Source organism: Nicotiana tabacum, chromosome 17 (genome assembly GCF_000715075.1).
Source record: "Nicotiana tabacum cultivar K326 chromosome 17, ASM71507v2, whole genome shotgun sequence".
NCBI classification, from domain to species: domain Eukaryota; kingdom Viridiplantae; phylum Streptophyta; class Magnoliopsida; order Solanales; family Solanaceae; genus Nicotiana; species Nicotiana tabacum.
In genome coordinates, this window is record NC_134096.1 from 114,316,915 (window position 1) to 114,338,161 (window position 21,247).

A 21,247-nucleotide genomic window follows, 5' to 3' on the forward strand; every position below is an offset into this window, starting at 1 on the left:
ACACCTGTTGTGATGGCGCCTATCCCGATACTAGGCAAGCAGACAACATCAATAACCCATAATTTCTTTTAAATATTGGAAACATAATAATGAATTTAAGAGTAAATCCCACAAACATAGATATAAACACTCCCAAAATCCGGTGTCACTGAGTACATGAACATCTATACATTACAAGTATGGAAAACGTGATCTATAATAATCTGAGACCAAATACAATAAACAAAAGGATAGGAAAGGAGAGACAAGGTCTGCGAAACATGGCAGCTACCTTTGAATCTCCGAAAAATCGACTGTGTGAAAGAATCAACACCCACTGTATCCAGGATCACCTGGATCTGCACACGAAGTGCAGGGTGTAGTATGAGTACAACCAACTCAATAATTAACAATAATAAATAAAGAATTGAAAGTAGTGTCGAGCTTCTCGGCTAAGTCCAAATACAATCCTTTCCAATATAAAAGAGTAAGCATGCTCTCAAATTCAACATTTAAGATTTCATTGAAATTTCATATCAAGTTTGACCGAAACAGAAAAATAATATTTTTCCGAAATTTCCAAAAATAGTGATATATGACAACTGAAATGCAGCAAATAATGAAATCAATGCATCCTCTCAGAGTAAAAGTCACTCAGTCCTCCCATTCACTCCAACCTCACAGTAACTCTTTCCTCAAAGTCACTATTTCCTCACAATCACTCATTCCTCACAATCACTCTTTCCTCACAGTCACTCATTCCTCACAATCACTCATCATTCGGCACTCGGCACTCGCACTCAGTAGGTAACTGCGCTCATTTTCTCTCCAGTACAGACTCCGGAGGGGCTCCTTCAGCCCAAACGCTATGTCAAGCCAATCATGGCATAAATCAATAAAACATGCTGCGGCGGTCATAGTATTCCTATTATGACTCCTCCATTTCAGCATATGGCTAAGTTCTTTCGTCACTTGGCCGGGACAATGTCAGAACCTAGTGAAATGAATTTTGAGAAGATGAGGAAAATATGTGGAGTTGAATTTGAAGGAACTACTGATCCCACGGTAGCTGAACAATGGCTCGAGCGCATGGAGAGGGTCTTTGAACAACTACAGTGTACTAATGCTGCCAAATTTAAGTATGCTATATTTCTTTTACAAAAAGATACCTATGATTGGTGGGTAAGTTTGCCAAATGCAAAAGAAAAACCTCCGATGTTGACTTGAGATGACTTTGTGAAAGCATTTAGTGAGATATATGTCCCCCCTGTCTATTGTGATGCTAAGAAAAAAGAGTTTCTGAATTTAAGATAAGGGATTATGTCTATTGCAGAGTATCAACAAAAATTTCTCAGGTTTTTTCGCTATGCTGGAGGTATTATTGATGGTGAAAGAGACAAGTGCAGAAGATTTGAAGAAGGTTTGAATGGTTACATTTGAAAGTCTGTGGCAATCTTGCAACTTGAGGATTTTTCCAAGCTAATTTCAGCTGCTCTTACTTGGGAAAGAATTGACAAGAAAGAAGCTAGTAGGAGAGAAAACAGGTTTAGGAAGGGTAATTCAGATTATGGCGGTCCATCCAAGAAGGGAAAGTTTGACTATTTCAAGACTAAAAGTGCACAGAAGCCATCATATCATAAGCAGAATAAGCAAAATTTCTCTACTGCTAGTACTCCAAGTTATGTCCAAGGCAAAACTTATACACCTACTTGTGCACAGTGCGGGAAGAATCACTATGGTGCGTGCAGAATAGCTTCTGGTGCTTATTTTAATTGTGGAAGTCTGGATCATAAAGTGAAGGATTGTCCTAATCCTAATACTCTTTCTTATACATATATAGAAGGCTCAGTTCAAAAGCCTGTCACTACTCATTCTCAAGATAATAGCACTGCAAGACCTAGTAATATGCAAGCAACAGGTTCGGGTGGAGCTAATCAGGCTAGTGGGTCGAGATCTACTGCACGAGTCTATGGCTCTATGCTATGAGACAGGAATGACAAGATGGCCCGGACGTGGTTGTTGGTAAATTTCACTTATTTAGCATATCTGTTGTTATATTATTTGATCCTGGATCTTCGCACTCTTATGTTTGCTCATCACTTGCATTTCCTGATACTGTTAAATATATGAGACTTGACTTTGATGTGTTGGTCATGAGTCCATTAGGTCATCAAGCTGTTGTTAATAGGATTTATCGAGGTTGTCCATTTATGATTCAAAATCTGATCTTCCCTGCAGACTTTCTTAAAATGCCCTTCCGAGACTATGATGTTATTGTTGGTATGGATTGGCTCCATAGGTACCATGCATTGGTTGATTGTAGGTTGAAGCAAGTGACTTTTAGAACTCTTGCACATTCACACATAGTAGTTCAAGGAGAAAGATTATTGACATCTAATATTATTCCTACAGTCTTGGCAAGGAAGATGATTTGTCAAGGTTGTGATGCCTATCTTGCTCATATAGTTGATACACGATTGGGGAGTTCAAGTCTTAAGGACATACCAACCGTGTGCGACTTTCCTGATATATTTCCTGATGATCTTCCTGGGTTGCCTCCAGAAAGGGAGATTGAATTTCCTATAGAGCTTGTCCCTGGAATTACTCCTATTTCTATCGCTCCTTTATAGAATGGCTCCAGCTGAATTAAAAGAGTTGAAGGCTCAATTGCAAGAAATTCTTGAAAATGGTTTTATCCATCCCAGTATTTCGCCTTGGGGAGCTCCTATTTTATTTGTGAAAAAGAAAGATGGCACTCTTAGGCTTTGCATTAATTACCGACAACTGAACAAGGTAACAATCAAGTACAAATACCCATTGCCTAGAATCGATGACTTGTTTGACCAACTGAAGGGTGCCAACTTGTTCTAAAAAATTGACTTGAGGTCTGTATATTATCAGTTGCGCGCGAGGGAGCAAAATGTTCCTAAAACTGCTTTTAGGACCAAGTATAGCCATTATGAATTTTTGGTAATGCCATTTGGTTCGACAAATGCTCCTGCTGCATTTATGGATCTAATGAACCATGTATTCAAGCCTTATATTGATCAATTTGTGGTGGTATTTATTTATGACATTTTAGTCTATTCCAATAATAGAGACGATCATGATAAGTAGCTCCGGATTGTCATGCAAATTCTGAAAGGGAGGCAACTCTATGCAAAGCTTTCCAAATGTGAATTTTGGCTGAGTGAAGTGGTTTTTTTGGGGTATATTGTATCAGCTAAAGGTGTGAAGGTTGATCCTAGGAAGATTCAAGCTATTGTTGATTGGAAACCCCCTAAAACTCCAACTGAGATAAGAAGTTTCTTGGGTTTAGCAGGATACTATAGGAGGTTCGTAAAGGGCTTCTCTATTATAGCTTCTCCTTTGACCAAACTTTTGGGTAAAGACGCCAAGTTTGTGTGGGATGACAAGTGTCAAGAGAGCTTTGAAAAGCTCAAATCCTTGTTGACACAAGCTCCAATGCTTTCTTTGCCGGCTTAAGGAAAGATTATGTGATATACAGTGATGCATCTCACCATGGCTTGGGTTGTGTTTTGATGCAAGAAGGGAAAGTAATTTCTTATACCTCTCGAAATTTGAAATCGCATGAGTTAAGTTATCCCACTCACTATCTTGAACTTGCTGCCATTGTTTTTGCCTTAAATATTTGGAGGCATTACTTGTACGGGGAGAAGTGTCACATATTTACTAATCACAAGAGTTTCAAGTACTTGGGTACATAAAAAGAGTTAAACTTGAGACAAAGTAAATGGCTTGAACTTATCAAAGATTATGATTGCACGATTAATTATCATCCTGGTAAAGCCAATGTGGTTGCAGATGCGTTGAGTCGTAATTCCCTTGCAAGTTTAACTCTAAGTCCTTTGCCTTTGATTCTTGAATTAAGAGCCATGAATGCTTGTCTTTCATTTAATTCTAATGGTTCTATCATTGCTAATTTGCAAGTCAAGCCAGTTTTACTTGAGCAGGTCCAAGAAGCGCAAAAGTTAGATGAGAAGCTTGTGAAACGGGTTGAAGAAGTCCAAAATAGAAGAGAATCAGATTTTACATTGAAGAAAGATGGTACCTTATTTTATAAAAATAGGTTGTGTGTTCCTAATGATGATGAATTGAGGAAGCATATCTTGATTGAAGCACATAGTTCACCTTATGCAATGCATCCTGGAGGTATTAAAATGTACTGGACCATCAAGGAGCACTACTGGTGGAGTGGCATGAAGAAAGACATTCCAGAGTTCATTTCTAAATGCTTGGTATGTCAACAAATAAAAGCTGAACATCAAGTCCCAACTGGTCTACTGCAACCCTTGTCAATACCTGAGTGGAAATGGGAAAGGATAACGATGGACTTTGTTTCTAGACTTCCACGCACTCAAAGGAATCATGATGCAATTTGGGTCATTGTAAATAGACTAACTAAGAGTGCTCATTTCTTGGCAATCAGAATGGACTACTCACTGGAACATTTGGCAGAATTATACATTAATGAGATTGTGAGGCTGCATGGAATCCCTGTTTCTATTGTGTCTGATAGAGATCCAAGGTTTGCATCCAGATTTTGATCTAGCTTGCAAGAAGCTTTGGGTTCTAGGTTGAATTTTAGTACCGCTTTCCATCCACAAACAGACGGCCAGTCTGAGAGGGTAATACAAATCTTGGAGGATATGCTTCGAGCGTGCATTATTGGGTTTGAGGATAGTTGGGACAAATACTTAGCCCTGATAGAATTTTCTTATAATAATAGCTACCAATCAAGTATAGGCATGCCTCCTTATGAAGCTTTATATGGGAGAAAACGCAGAACGCCTCTTTGTTGGAACGAGGTTGGTGAAAGAAAATTGGTGGGACCTAAGATTGTTTAACAAACTGAAGATAAGGTAAAAATCATCAAGGATCGCTTAAAAATTGCCTCAGACAGACAAAAGTCTTATGCTGATCTTAAGAGGCGTGAAATTGAGTATAACACGGTTGATAAGGTATTTTTAAAGGTTTCTCCATGGAAGAAGATTATGAGATTTGGCCAAAAAGGTAAACTTAGTCCATGATTTATTGGACCTTATGAAGTGCTTGAGAGAGTTGACCTAGTTGCTTATAAACAAGCTCTTCCAATAGAGTTAGACAAGATTCACAACATCTTCCATGTTTCTATGCTTATAAGATACCGCTCAGATCTATCTCATGTTCTTCCTATTGAATCTTTTGAGGTCAATCCTGATTTGACATATGGAGAAGAACCAATTCAAATCTTAGCGCGTGAGTTAAAAGAGCTTAGAAACAAGAGCATCCCCTTAGTGAAAGTTCTTTGGAAAAATCATTCTAGCGAAGAAGCTACCTGGGAGTGAGAAGAGGATATGGAGTTCAATATCCATATTTGTTTAGGGATTAGTACAAGGTAAATTTCAGGATGAAATTTATTTAAGGGGGAGAGAGTTGTAACACCCCAAAATTTTACTAATATTTCTATTCTCGATTGATCATCTTTATAATGAGGAGATGTTTTACTTCGCACCTCCTAAACATGAAATTGACAATATATGAAAATTTCTTACTTTATGTTGTGTTAATATTGGCAAAGAAGTTCCATGGTGGTGCTATGTGTAACACTTAATATTATTTTGATGAATTGTTATTAAATATATTATATAATTAAGGTTTTGGGCTGCAACCCTTTTGTATTTATCTAAAGATATTTAGTAGGTTGGGCAGCCACATTTTTCATATTTATCCAAAGTTAGATATTACTTTGGTTGACTTGCTTTTCCATAACCTCCTCTCATATTTCATTCTTTCAAGATAAAGAAAACCCCTACCCTCTCTCCTTCTTATCACCTGGAAAACTTTATGAAAACCATCATAAATCTCCACTAAACTAACCAACAAAACTCGTTCTTGGTGAAGCTCAAGTTGCTCCTCTCTTTTATAGTAAGTTACTAAACCCATTTTTACACTAGATAATTATTAGACTTTTCTTCATATCGTTTTGTATAGAGATCCATTTTAAGTGATCCAAGACTTTATGGAAATATATTTCGTAGATATATAACTCTTGTTCAGGAACCAAAATCTAGTTTAGCCTGTATTTACCCGAAAAGGGATCATAAAGTACAGGGCAAGTGTTGCCCAGATTTTCAGTTTTAAAAATAATCCCTGTACTACTGTTAGTAATTTTAGCATAACGTTTTGTAAGAAACTGATATTGGGGTGATTCAAGATATTTTGAAACTTTAAGACATATATATACAACTGTAATGAAGACCATACAATCTAGTTTGGCCCTTTTCATCTTCAAAACTGAGTCACAACACAAGACAGTGATACTGTCCAGAATTTCCGTTTCAAATTTTTTATGTAATTGTCACCAATATCATGTTTAGTTTGACATATTAAATCACTGAACTTATATAGATATTTGATTATGTATTTAAGGTATATATGCCATTATAAAATCTATGGGAAAGTATTTGAGGAAGTGGACGGATTTGGTTTGTCTATGGCATAGACGATTCGAACGTTCTCAAGTTACAGTTGAACTGTTTTGTGGTAAAACACCAAGGTTTGTGTATAAACTTTATACTCTTTTTACTTGTTGGAATATTTTGAAATAACCTGATATTTTATTTTTTTCTTGTCTTCAATTTATATCGTTGTATTCGTGTTATATCAAGTATTGTAAGATATTCGCTAAATCGCCCACTCGTACGGATTGCTTGATCGTTTTGCATTCTTGTTGGGACTTTGTCCTTCTTGTGGTAGTGACTTTGTCACTCATCTTGGCATGCCTCTTGATTCGGATCTTTTGCCATCTTGACTTTGGATTTGTAGTTCGTCTTAAATTATGGAACATGTCCGTGTTAAGTACGAACTAGAAAGCCATTTTTAATATGGTTCTTGATTTTTTTGACTATTGGGTTTTGACCCTACTTGATTTGGGGCTTCGGTCCGTCTTGATATCTTATTATTCTTAGTGTGATGGCATGCCGTACATATTGGGCGAAAAATAAATATTTGGCAAACTCTCTTGGATTGATAGTATACGCTTTCTCGATTCTTGAAGATTGTTATTGATATTTGAAAACACTTCAAGGTTTGATATTTGATACTTTTGATATATTTGTTCACTTGTTTTAAATTATGTTAAATTTGAGCTACCTATGACTGAAAAGGGGAATTGAAAAATTTAATGGCTCCAAGCCCAAAGTTTATGCACCACTAAGCTTTATGCTTAGCGATAGTTATTTTCTATTGTAGGTAATGTACGAGATGAAATTTGAAGACGGCCTTATGAAGTAGTCTTTTTGGGAGCACTTATGGAGATCATATTTTCATATGCACCATGGTTTTGTATAGTTTTAGGACATGTACATGATATACATGTCACACTTATGTATGTTATTTGGAGGCTTGTTGGATCTTAAGACCAAAATCTTGTAACTTGAATTTGGTAACTTATTTTGCTATTTTCGGGTGTATTAATAACTCAAGTCTTGTAATATAAATTTACACTGTCTTGTAAATATGTACAAAGGAGAAAACTAGTTTTCCTTTTTATACCAGATAGTTGTAAATTTATGTACAATACAAACTTGCAGTGATGTTGAATGAAAGTATAATTTTGTTAGGAAGTTGCTTTAACGTGTTAATTATTCAAGAAGGGTTATATCACCTTATGTTGATATTTTGACATTGTATTTTATTTTTTTTAAAAATAATTATGAAGAGTATTTTCAAAAATACAAAATATTGTACTTTGGACCTTATCGCATGGGCCTATTTCCGCTACTAAATTATTCTGAATATTTTTTTAATTAATATCTTCTTAATGTTGTAAGTAGTAAATAAGATTTATTTCGTATGTAGCACCCTCCCAAAGGGGTTGCTACATGGAGTGGTGCCCCAGATAAAATTCCTTTGAATTCTATCAATTTGGTTGGTAGTCTTGGTGGACAGTTTGATGTATTGCATAACATGGCTTGGGATGCTGCCGAGGGAGGTTTTAACTAGAATGATTCTTCCAGTCATATTTAGACAATTTATTTTCCATCCAGCTAGCTTGGATTGCATATTGTCACGATCCAAAATCCACTATAGGTCGTGATGGCACTTAGCGTTGCCGTCAGGGAAGTCAACGGTGATTAATCAACTTAGTTACTTATTTTACTGTTTCCGAAATCATGAATCCCATTGAATAAGTAGTGTAAAATCTAGTACTCGTAGAAAATCCGTGATTTTATTTTCCAATTTCCCTATAAGGTATAAATTATAAGGTAAAATGATAATAATTATGCGAACTACAATAATGTACACCTAGTAGGTACCCCCAAAACTCGGTGTCACAAGTGTATGAGCATCAACTAGGAAATATAATAAAATACAACATTTGTATGGAATACAAGTTAGACAAGAGAAATTAAATAACTCGGATGGAGACTCTGTATGCTGTTGATCGTAACATGGAATGCATCTCACGGTAAAGTCCCCGCAATAGCTACGCCTTTGGGCCCAAAAGACCACCAGACATATATGTACCTGCATAATAAGAGCAACAAGTGCAGCATGAGTACGTAAATCAACGCGTAACCTAACCCCGGAGAAATAGTGATGAGGGGTCGACATCGGCCCTTACTAGTGGTCCAGTAATTCAAATACAGTAGGGAGTAAACAAATGTGAGGCAGAGTAAATAAACGAAATAAACAAGTATAAATATGTGGTATAATCCTCCCCTCAACAATAAACTCAGGCTCTCAGTTAGCAATTACCTCATCAACCAGAGTGTATGTATAAAATGGACCTCACCATATAGGTCGTCACAGTTCAAATAAGGAAAACTCACAAATACACTAGCTTCTTGTCAAATATTATGCACGATTCCATAAGAGTATTTTATTAAAATGCCGAGGCGTACAGACCGATCTCATCATAATGTGTGCACTGTCGAGGGTCGAATGATACAAATCATAGATACATCTATTATATTACAGAGGTAAATGACCCGCTCCCATAAGAGTGTGATACATAATCATGCCGAGGCAAATGACCTGATCCCATCATAATGTGTGCACTGCCGAGGGTCAAACGACACGAACCATAAATGCATCTATTATACTGACGAGGCGAACGGCCCGATCCCATTATAATAAGAAGCTTTATCGGGTCCTTGACCTCATTCACGAATAAACGTGTGAGTTATGAACTTTAAGGAAGCTTTTCGATGAAAACGCACAACTCTTTCGTAAGGGGAGCACAATTATTCCGCGGCTAAATCAAGTAGCTAGTCAAATCTCTACAATAGCAAGTCTAACACTCTACGCAAGTCTAGTCTCAAGTCGTAACGTAAAATAAAGGAATTAAACGAGCAAAGATAACTCCAATAGTACAATTATAGCATGGCGTGAACCTAAATCTACTCGAACATAACATGAATCTAGCTACGTACGGACTCTCATCACTTCGTGCGTACGTAGCCCCTGCAACAAGTAGCACATAACAAATATATCACCTAGGGGTAGCTTCCCCCTCACAAGGTTAGACAGGAGACTTACCTCGCTCCGAAGCTCCATAACCGGATCCAACGTCTCTATAACACCTCGAACCGATGGCCATCATTCCAAAACTAGTCAAACAATGTGTAAACCAATCAAAATATACTCTAATACCCATAATTAATCAATTTAAACAAATTTCCAACTCCGCTCGAAAAGTCGATAAAGTCAACCCTCGGGCCCACGTGCCCGGATTTTGAAACCTTTCAAAGATAAACTTTACCCATAACATTACGAACTCAAATATATGATTTATTCCAAATTCCATGTCCAATTTCGTGATAAAACTCCAAAAATACCAAATTCTAAGTTTTCTTCAAAATCTCAAAATTTCCGCCAATTTCTATATTCCAATCCATGTATATTTCATGTATTTAACTCACAATGAGAATAAAACACTTACCTCCTAGTTGATGATGAAAATGGTGCTCCAAAATCGTTCCCAAAGTCGACTCCCATGAAGAAAATGGAGTGAAAATGAGCCAAAACCCCGTCTTTAAATAGACACTGCCCAACACCTCCTTCTTCGCGAACGCGGCCTTATCCTCGCGTTCGCTAAGAGCATTCCTGCCCCAGCTCCAAAACTCCCCTACGCGAACACAATGCATCGGTAGAGAACGCGGTGACCACCTCCTGTCTGCCTCTCTACGTGATCGTATAGATCCATTCGCGATCGCGAAGCACTACCTCCTCCAAGGCTTTGCGAACGCGCAACCCCAACCGCGAATGCGATGAACAAATGTCCAAACACCCCACAGACCTTCACGAACGTGATCCTTTCTTCACGAACGCGAAGAAGGACGCACCAGACCTCAGCAAACAACAGTCCAAACATAGCGAAAAGACCCGTAGCCCCTCCGAAACTCACCCGAGGCCCCTGGGACCCCGTACGATCATACCAACAAGTCCCAATATATGACGCAAACCTGCTCGAGACCTTAAATCATACCAAACAACATCAAAACTATAAATCGACGATCGAAACCTTTCTTTAAACTTTCAAACATTTAACCTTTGACGAACGCGTCCGAATCAGACTTAAACATCCCGGAATGACGCCAAATTTTGCGTACAAGTCACAAATCACGATTCAAACCTATTCCAAGGCTGTTAATCCCAAACGGACATCGATAAAAGAAAAATCCAGTTCAAACCAAACTTATGAAATCCTAAAACTTTCAAAATGCCAACCTTCCATAATAAGCACCGAAATGCTCCCGGGCGACCCCAAAATGGCAACCTTGCATACGAACCTATTGTAACCTTCAAATCTCGATCTCGAGGTTGTTTACTCAAAATTTAAATCTTGGTCAATTCTTCTAATTTAATGCTTCCGAATTTAAAATTTTCCATCCGAATCAACTCTGAACTTCCCAAAATTCAATTCCGACCGCACGCACAGGTCATAATACCTGAAGTGAAGCTACTCAAGGCCTCAAACTGCCAAACGATGCTCTAGAGCTTAAAACGACCGATTGGGTCATTACATATATTGTCTAGTATGAATTGGAAGTCACTATTGGAGGGTCTCTTATGGAATATTGGGAACCCAAGGTACTTACCAAAGGATGTAGTAGCTTGGATTGAAATGGTATTTGTGAGGTTCTCCATTGTGTCAGGCTTTATGTTAGAGGAAAAGAGGACCTTGGACTTGGTAAGATTGATTTATTTGCCTAGAAGCCTCATTGAAGGACTGCAGGATAAAGTAGATTGTGTTGCAGCTCATAATGTTTGCCTTTTCAAATAGTGTAAGGTCATCAGAAAAGAATAGATGATAAATCTTTGGGCCAGACCTATTGATACCGATAGGAATCTATTGTTTATCCTGAACAACTTTATCAATTAACTTGGAGAGCCTCTCCATGCACATAATGAACAGGTAAGGGGAGATTGGGTCCCCTTGCATGATACCCCTAGAAGGCTTGAAGGTGTATGTTTTGCCACCATTAACTAGGATGGAGATGTTTGATGAGTTAATACAAGATATGATTAACTTAGTTAGCCCAGGCGGGAAGTTGAGGGCTTGTAGTGTGTCTCTAATGAAATACCACTCGATTGTCAAAGGCTTTCTCTAAGTCAATTTTGAGAATCATGTGAGCCTGGTTCCCTTTCATTTTCCTAAAGTGGGTGATGTATTCTTGGAAAGTGATGGCATTGTATGAGGCCCTTCTATTGGTTAAGAAACTGGCCTCGCTAGGGCCAATTATGTCAGGGAGAAGGGGCTTGATTCTGTTGACAATGATCTTTGTGATGGTCTTGTAGATGGTATTACAAAGCCCTATTGGTTTGAAGTTTTTTAGCATAGTGGCTTGGTGACACTTGTGAATGAGACAAAGGAGAGTTTGGTTCATGATCTCATCCATGGAGTGTGTGTCAAAACATGACTTGCAGAAGTCAATTACTGACTTTCCTACAATGCTTCAGTACCTTTGGTAAAAGAATGGATGAAGCCCATCAGGGCCAGGAGCCTTAAAAGGTGTAAATAAGAAGATAACCATTTTGATTTCTCTATCCTCTAGGGGCCTATCCAAGCTATCTCTTTGACAGTTTGATAGAGTATGGGTCATGTCCAAATGACTGGTAGTGAAAATGGGTGCTTGAGTATGGGAGGAAGTGTAAAGACTTTTGAAGAAGTGCATTATGGAGGTCTTAATGTCCCCTTGGTCATAGAGCGAGTTCCCACTGTCCTCTTTGATGAACATGATCATGTTCCTTATTCTCCCATTAAGGGTGGAGGTGTGGAAAAATCTGGTGTTAGTATCACCTTCAGTTAGCCAACTAACCCTTGACTTGAGTTTCCAGAAGTCTTCCTCATTCTTGAGGATTGAGTCAAGTTCTCTAGTTATGCTACTTTCCAGATTTAGCAGGAAATTGCTAAACTGGTAGTTGGGAGATTTTTGGATTCCAAAAATTCTGGCCAAGATCCTTATCTTTTTATGGAAGATATTACCAAAGGTATGTCTGTTCCACTGGGTCACTAGGTTTTTAAAGGTGTTGTTGATTAGATTAGGGGAGAGTTAGTGGTGAAGGCCTCATTGATGATTCTAGAAAAGGATGGGTGTCTAGTCCACATTGATTTAAACCTGAAGGGCATATTAGAATTATTGAAAGTATCCCCTTTTAACATAATTTGTATAGGACAGTGGTCTGAGTGTGTCCTAGAAAGATGGTTAACACTAGCCTCAGGGTACTGAGAAATCCAGTAGTCATTAGCAAAGCATCTATCTATCCTTTGTAAGATTAGACTACTCTTTTTTTGTATCTTTTGTTTGTCCATGTGTACTTACTACCTTTGTATCCTAAGTCAACTAGCCTGCATTCATTGAGGCAGTTCCAAAAGAGGTTGCTACGGATTGAGTTAATGGGGTTACCCCCAAACTTATCCCTAGCTTTTAAGACTTCATGGAAGTTTCCACCTACAAATCAGTTCCCAGTATTGTTTTTAGAGATAGTAACTAGACTATCCCATAATAATTTTCTATTAGCTAATATGGTGCTAGCATAAATAGCTAAAAATAACCAAGGAGTATGAGATGGGAGTATCTTCACCATGGCTTGGATGCCTTGAGGGGTAGTAGATACCTCATCAACTTTGACACAATACTCTTTACACATCATAAAAATCCCACCTGACAACCCTACTACCGGAGACTGGATGAGCATGTCAAAATGCAGTTCCTCAGTCAGTTTCTTATGGTCAGCCATCTTAGTTTCTAAAAGAACCAACATTGTTGGTTTGTGGAGCTACACCATGTCAAGGCAGTGTCTCCTGAACTCCACGTTGTTTCCACCCCTAACATTCCATATGATGTAATTCATCAGGGGTGGTTGGCGGTTGGGGGACTGGTTTCTGTGAGTCTTCTCCATCCCTTGGGGAGACATCACTTATTTCTTTTGGTTCCTGCTCTTCATGCTCAGTACTGGAGTCAGATTGAGGAGTGGTTTGGTTACACCTTGACTGTGGTGAGAGACCAGGCTCAAACCACATTTAGGAAGGGTCTTGGGACACATGAGCATTGATGGTAGACTATAATCCCATGTTTTAGTCGTTTATTACACTCTAATTCACTGCACTTTACTTGTGTTGAGCTTTAATTGGTAGTATTTTTGTACTTAATTTTTTATGCCTTGTAGGAGTGATTACGAGTTATGTTGATAATGTGGAGCTAATTTGAGCTATTTGAAGCTTTGAAGTCTGAGTAGAAGCCCACGTAATTAAGTCAGGATCACGTTCGGGGGTCAAAAACCAAGTCTGGATGTCAACAATTTGAAAAACTCATTTTTGGCCACAATTTGCACTAACGCCTCGCGGCATGCCCCGCGGGGCGCTAATGCAAAAAGTGGCTAGAAATCATATTTTGAATCGTTCTGGAATTTTTCACAACCGCGGCGCATGGGGCGGCGCGGCATGCGGCACGGTAGACCAAAAATGTTAGAGTGACTTCCCAATTCCACTAAAAAAGGGTAGTTTCGTCCGGTGTTTGTTTTGGGGGCGGCTTAAATACACCAAAACACCATTTTAGATGAACTTTTGACAGATTTTTGACCTAAGAAGGCCAAGGAGGCTAAGGAGGAGTTGTAAGAATACAAGCACAAAGATTTCATCATTCCTTCCTCACTCAAGATACGGGTTTGGATTGAATCTATGTTTTCCTCTTAGCCTCCTTGGCCTCCTCAGGACGAAAATCTATCAAAAGTTCATCTAAAATGCTGTTTTGGTGTATTTAATCCTCCCCCAAAACAAACCCCGGATGAAACTACCCTTTTTAGCGGAATTGGGAAGTCACTCTAACATTTTTGGGCTACCGCGCCGCATGTCGTGCCGCCCCATGCAACGCGGTTGTGGAAAATTCCAGAACGATTCAAAAAATAATTTTTGGCCACTTTTTGCACTAGTGCCCCGCGGGGCATGCCGCGGGGCGGTAATGCAAATTATGGCTAGAAATGAGTTTTTCAAAATTTTGACATCCAGACTTGGTTTTCGACCCCCGAACGTGGTTCCGACTTAATTGCTTGGGCTTCTACTCAGACTTCAAAGCTCCAAATAGCTCAAATTAGCTCCACAACATCTACATAACTCGGAATCAATCCTACAAGGCATAAAACACACAATAAGTACAAAAACACTACTAATTAAAGCTCAACACAAGTAAAGTGCAGTGAATTAGAGTGTAATAAGCGACTAAAACATGGGATTATAGTCTACCATCAACATCCCACACTTAAACCATTGCTCGTCCTCGAGCAATTAAACTACACTTCACATAGACACGACCTTTTTAAGCAACTCTCCTAACTCATCACACCAAGAATAATCGAAATAGATTAAACACAATACTGTAACATCTTTGCCTCAATATTTGACTCAAAAGCACCACACATTTTTCACAATCCGCTCACTTACTCTAACACAGAGGTCAACGACATTACCTTTCCTTCGTGAATCAAGTGTCCTCACACAACAATAGAGAGTAGTTCCAAAAATAATAAGGTTTAAGAACAATTAGGAACTCAAGATAGAAAGAATTCACTCACTGTTAGAAGTAATACTCATGTGCTATAAAAGACGTACCATAAGCTTGCCCGTAATGTATTACTCTAATAATTGAGCTCATTTAGTCAAGGATCAAATAGGACTTTAATTGGTTGTAATGTAGGTTGGGGGACGGTAGGATATATTTGGATATAGTGACTACACCGCCCTGAGCACTTTAATACATATACATTAGTAATTTAAACCCCACACTTGTGTTGAACCAAACCCCAACCTTCATTCCTATAGCTTCAAGCTCCCCATATCTTTTGAGAACTACCACTAGCAAGGAATCAATTTTTTTTTCAATCAAACTCTTTTTTTTTTTAAATTTTTTGCATGTGGCTCTCACAAAATTTTAAACCATGCACCTTTCTCCTTTTTCTATAGTTTCACTCAAAACCCCGACCATACCTCACTTAGCTTTTACAAGCTCATAAGAAAATCAAGTGCTCACGAGAGGTAAAAGATTCAAACAGATAGACAATTCAAACAAATGGGTCAAGCTTGTAGTGTGGTTTCCAAAGAAATAGGATTACAGGCTCAACGGGGCTAACTAAGATACACATTAATTTGGTGAGTAAAAGCATATATCTGGCTCAACAAAAAAATGCCTATATTACTTCCAAGACTGAGCAAGACTACTATTTCGCTTTGCAAACGGCAAGTTATAGACATCAAATACAATGCACAGAATACCCAAAACCTCACACACACATGGCACATAACTCACTTAGGATCAGATTAATCAAGATACTCTAGTCAAAGCAGTTAAACAAAGCTAAGATCATACAATTTAAGGTACTTATACAAGAGTCAAAAACTGAGCATAAGCGTCACAACTAAAGCACTTACTATTCTCAAGGCATAATAAAGTCAAGAGATATTGCTTTCATTTAAAATCACAGCAGAAGATCTCTTACTCCTAAAAAAATAAAACTAACTACACCAGGTTCAAATAAAACCCTTGAAAAAGAACCGCGACACAAAGAAAAGCCAAGGGGGATTTATTACACTACCTAAGGAAAATAATTTTTTTTTGGACTTTTAAAGATTTCAATCGAAAGAAATAAAAACAAACGCACATTTACATATTTACATCCCCACCCCATACTTTAAATTGTGGCATGTCCCCATGACACATAAATAAAAAGCAAGAGGTAAAGAAAACTCCCCTGGACATTTTTCGTTTTCGAGAACTTGTGAACTCCACCCCTAATTCTGAATTCATTTTTTGTTTTCGCTCCTCGGGATTTTCTATGGAGCTCACCAGTCCAAAGTCCTTTAAGGATATTTGTAAGACCCGCTCTTTTCTTTCTTTCTTAGCCTCATTTTGAGTTGTGGATTGATCTTGTAAGATTATCCTCAACTTGTTTCTGCATTCATTCACAAGATCAATCCCTGCATATTCCTGTAAATCCCCAAAAGTAAAATTCACATGATCAAGGTTAGAATAAGAAAGTGGAGAAAAAAGGTAATGTGAATATTTTTGTGGTATGTCCAAGACCAATGCTTCTTCATTCTCTTCTACTAAAGATTGTAAATGTGGATATGTCGATGGGGAATTGAACTCTTCTTTTATTGATGCACAATTAACCAAAGCCTCATCTTCAATCATCTCAGTTGAAAAAGAGTCCTCTTGGAGAGTGAAAAACTCTCTTTGTAGATGTTCATCATCCCGGGTAGGCTCATTCTCACCGGGTATATCTTTCATATATTCACCATCACAATGCAATGAGCTTTCTGTAAGTGTACTTATTATTTGACTCACTTGCATTGTTAGGTTGTTAATGACTTCATCATCTTGTGTAAATCTCTCTTCCACCTTATTTATGAACTTATACATAAGCTCTTCTAAACTACCATTCTCCCCTTGAGGTGGTTGTCTCACTTCGCTTTCATTTCAGTCATAATAAGGGTATTCATCCCAACCAGAGTCAGAATTGTGCCCATATGAATCCTCATACCTATACGGACTAGAAATAGAGTGAGAGTTTTCAAAATATGAACCATAGGAAGAATACCTACCTGCTTGACAATCAACTCATAGATGATTTCCTTCGCATTTAAAACACAAAGCAGACCGCTGACAATGTTCAGTTTCTAACTCTTCAACTGTTTTCTTAGGCTAGTTGTACTCCATCTTTACAACATTTAGAGTTCAGCATCAAGAATATGCTCTTCAAGATTTCTTCAACAAAAGAAATCTTGAAGAGAAGTTAGCATAACAAAACTAAAAATTAAAAAAATAAAAATTAAAAGCTAATCCCTGAATTAGCACTACAAACTATTTCAAACACTATTGGTTACCAATCCCCGGCAACGGCGCCAAAATTTAGTGAGCACAATTTAAGTGTGTATTTATGCTCGTCAGGCACCAAAACCTCGCTGCTATCCACATTGAACTCGATTGCTCTGATTGAGTCCAGTAGGATAGAGTCTGTGCGTAGAGGGCCGTAGGCTGTTCCCTTCAGTTCCAGAAGGATTTTCCTTTTTAGAAGCTCTAGGGCTTTATTGATCTCCCTTGTAATGTTTCCTAGAGGCGGCGACTGGTTCTTCTCTACTGGAACAAAAGATGATGGATTTTGAATGGATTGGGGCTCGATATTCACAAACACTGGAGACGATGTCGGGTCCTCCGCTACTGGGTCTAGGAAGAAGGGGATTGATTGTAAAGGTAGGGATATGAAGGTGTTGATCATCGGTGGGTCTAGATTGGGTTGCATGTTGCCGTTGAGTGTCATCGCCTGCCAGAGGCTTGGGCCAAAGGCTTCCAAGGCTCTGCTTAGGGCCTCTACCATTACCCTCGACATATGCGCAGGGTTTTGAACAATCAGGGTGTCCGGCTAGTTCCCTAGAGTGAAATTGTAGGCTAGGCCTTGGACTTGAAGTGCCACTTCCAGCCATGATGCCGGTGAGTGGTCCGACAGCAATGGAAGGGATGTCACAATGGTGGGTGACTGTTGGATTTTTTCCATTTTTGTGTTTTTTTTGTTTTTTCTCTTTGGGTAAAGATTGGGGTTATGTTAACGAGCCGTCTCATAATGGCATAGTTTGGTATCAAATCTTGATAAGTAGAAAAGTTATCGGTTATTGAATCTGATAAATTGGATTTGGAATTAATGTGGCATCTGTTTGAATGGACGGAAGGTATTATGCCACCTGAGATTGGACGATTTCTCAGGTGAGGCACTTGAGTGTCCATGGAGTGTGGTGAGTTTTCCCCATTAGAGTACTCCGTTAGGAGGGGAGTAAGGGGCACGTATGTGTTTAGGCAGGGGTAATTATTTGGGCCGAGTGGATCCAACTAGGTATGGACCCCATTAAGTGATTGGTTAGAGGCGTGGTGGCCCAAGACCGCATCACTATTCGAGTATAGGTTTGAGGTTGGGCTAATGAAAGGGGCCTCCTAATAGGCATCATTTTGCGGGCCCAACTGATTTTTCGGTATCAGCTCCATCAAGCCCCATCCCCACCTTTTGTTTGGCACTGTGTTTGGGCTGGGGTCTTATGGGTTGGGCTGCTGGGGAGTGGGGGATAGGAATATGTTTATTCATAGGGCCACTAGGCCTGTTGTAATTCTTGGAATGCATTTTACTGGATTTTGAATTATATTGAAAGGTTTTGATTTCCAAAAACTTACCAGAGTTTGCATCGAACATCTTTACTTGGATCTTTTGTATTTTTTATGCATGATATTGATTGCTTTCATTTCCTGCTCTGTTATTCCTTCCCTTCATATGTTGTTGGATGGGTTTCTTTTGTCTAGGGAAGGTTATTGTCTTCCATTCATCTTCCTCATCCTCTTTGGTATGTATTTCTGAGCTTTCAGGGGCTTCTTGTGATGGTGATGGTGAAAATCTTTTGAATTTGTAATTTTTTGTCGTGTGGCCAATTCTTCCACACGCTGTATATAAGGTACCTTCACCCTCGTAAATCACTGGTTGCTTTTGATCACCTATGGTGACTGATGTTTTCACTGAGGTTTCAAGCGATACTTGGATGCAAATGCATGCATACCTTCCTCTCAATGTGAAAGATGTGCATGAGTCAATTTTTAGTAGTTTGCCAAGTTTTCTACAAACTTTTCCCACTATTTCTTTATCATATAATTCTGTTGGTAGCTGGGGTAGGCGAATCCAGATGGCTGTGGAAGATAGTGTAGCTTCTTGTGGGACAAATTTTGGTTCCCATTTGCGCACTGATAGGAAATTCCCAGAGATGAACCATGGCCTTAAGTGTAGTACCTTAGCCATATTTTCGTCTAGACCAAATTTGACAATGAAGAAGTCCTATCCTAAGTCAATCAAGATTAACAATTCGGATGGTTTCCATAGGTCAATCAATTTAGATGGAAGGTAATGGTGAGACATTCTACGACCAAAGACCTTTATGATTACTTGAGAAACGCCATGGTTGGTATAGGCGTTTCTTGTCTTCTTGTGAGAGGGAAATTGAGCCTTCAATACTTTTTCCTTTATCATCTTTGATGATTGGGGAGGGATCCTCATTGTAATATTCTGTTTGGCTTACTGCCTGCTTATCGAGTAACATTTCCTTGTAGGAATGTGTTGTTGTTTCTTCCACATTCATTTGGTTATTTTTATCCGGTGGTTCCGGTGGTATAATTGGCGGTGTAGTGGTTGTGTCCATGTAGGTATTCTAGAGAGAGGGGAGACTTTCTCTTACTTTATCTGATCACCTGTTAATATGTTATTATAGAAACTTTTTATAAAAGTATGCGTGTATATAGTTGTAATAATAAATTTTAAATAGGTACTTCTATAGTCGATTTGGTTAGATTTTTTCGGTTATTTTTTGATTAAAAATCAAAATCAAATCAAATTTGATCGGTGTTTAAAATTTAAAACCAAAACCAAATCAAACCAAGAGAATATCGTTTTTTTATCGATTTGGTTCGATTTTTTGAAGTTTTATGAATACAACTAGTTAATATTATTAAGCTTTGGTGAAGTTAATATTCAAGAATTTGTAAATTAATGATGTTTGCATTCGCACATTTTTTCCCCCTTCCAGAATGTTACATTCGCACTTATCATATAGTTTTGATTGGCATAATTGTTTGACTTGTAGGTTCCACATGGAAAGCAGCAACTTTAAGTTTACCTTACGCACTATCCACGTCTCCCCCAGTCGCTGTTACTCGCGCGTGGTCTACGTCACCAACCCCAACGCCCCCTTCAACCAAGAAAACGCAAAGGTGTCTCACCCTACTCCAGGTTGGAGTCTCCAACATAGTTACTTAGATTATTTCTAATAAAATTAAAGTAAAAGCATATTATATTAATTAATTATAGCTAGTACAACAGTTTATATAAATATACATATTACAGATTCAGATAGCAGATCTCAACTTTTTTGGAATCCAAAGATAAATATCATTGTTTAATTTATATTTAGCTTGTGTCAAAATTATTGTTACTACCCAGTAAAACATTATGAATGACATTGAGAAAGTATATTACTCCATTTAGTGTTCCCCAACTACGTCTATAAATAGATAGAGGTATTTATACACGTTTCAAAGAAAGAAGACAACTCTATTTTTCTCATTAGTCTTATCACTTATTCAATTATTTCACGACAAAAAATAGCGATCGTACTCATTATTGTCTCTTTGATCCTTTGAGCTTATCTCTTTACTTGCGTCCATTTTACACCAAACTGTAGTTTTGGTTTGCATTTTGTTTGCTTTTGGACTATGACGATTATAAGTGAAATTAGTAAAATTTTCGCAAATTTTAAGGTAGTCTTCGCAATTATTATGAAGAGTAGCATATTTGTTCACTTTATTCTCGTTATATTCTATTCTTTTCATCATTTCCCCCCCTAGTTCTTTTACCTTATATATATTCGTTCATCTCTTGTTCCTTTTTCTCCACCTTTCTCATTCTCCATGCGCACATTCGTCTTTTTCAAATACTATATCGTCCCAATCATGTGCTAAATGTTGGCATTAAACTTGAGAAATAAAAAATGTTGTGACACATTAGTTAAATATATGCAAGCCAGTTTGCTTTTACTAACAACAATTATCTCAGAGGAGGCAGAAATGTTTATATGTCATTTCATATTTCTCACTTCTAATAAAAAGACAAACTTTTATATCAAATGAGTCTCAATAAATTAAATCATATCACTAAGGATAAAATAAGAATAATAAACTAA

The 21,247-nt window shown here is 38.1% G+C and overlaps 2 protein-coding genes across 2 annotated transcripts; both read left to right on the forward strand.

The window, feature by feature from the left end:
• Positions 1–2,105: 2,105 nt before the first annotated feature.
• On the forward strand, positions 2,106–2,609 carry LOC142172052 (uncharacterized). Its single transcript, XM_075235809.1, has one exon. It carries the CDS (start codon positions 2,106–2,108, stop codon positions 2,607–2,609), a length of 504 nt encoding a protein of 167 aa, XP_075091910.1.
• Position 2,610: 1 nt separating this feature from the next.
• On the forward strand, positions 2,611–3,465 carry LOC142172053 (putative mitochondrial protein AtMg00860). Its single transcript, XM_075235810.1, has 3 exons — positions 2,611–2,772; positions 2,881–3,006; positions 3,097–3,465. Exons 1-3 carry the CDS (start codon positions 2,611–2,613, stop codon positions 3,463–3,465), a joined length of 657 nt encoding a protein of 218 aa, XP_075091911.1.
• Positions 3,466–21,247: the final 17,782 nt, after the last annotated feature.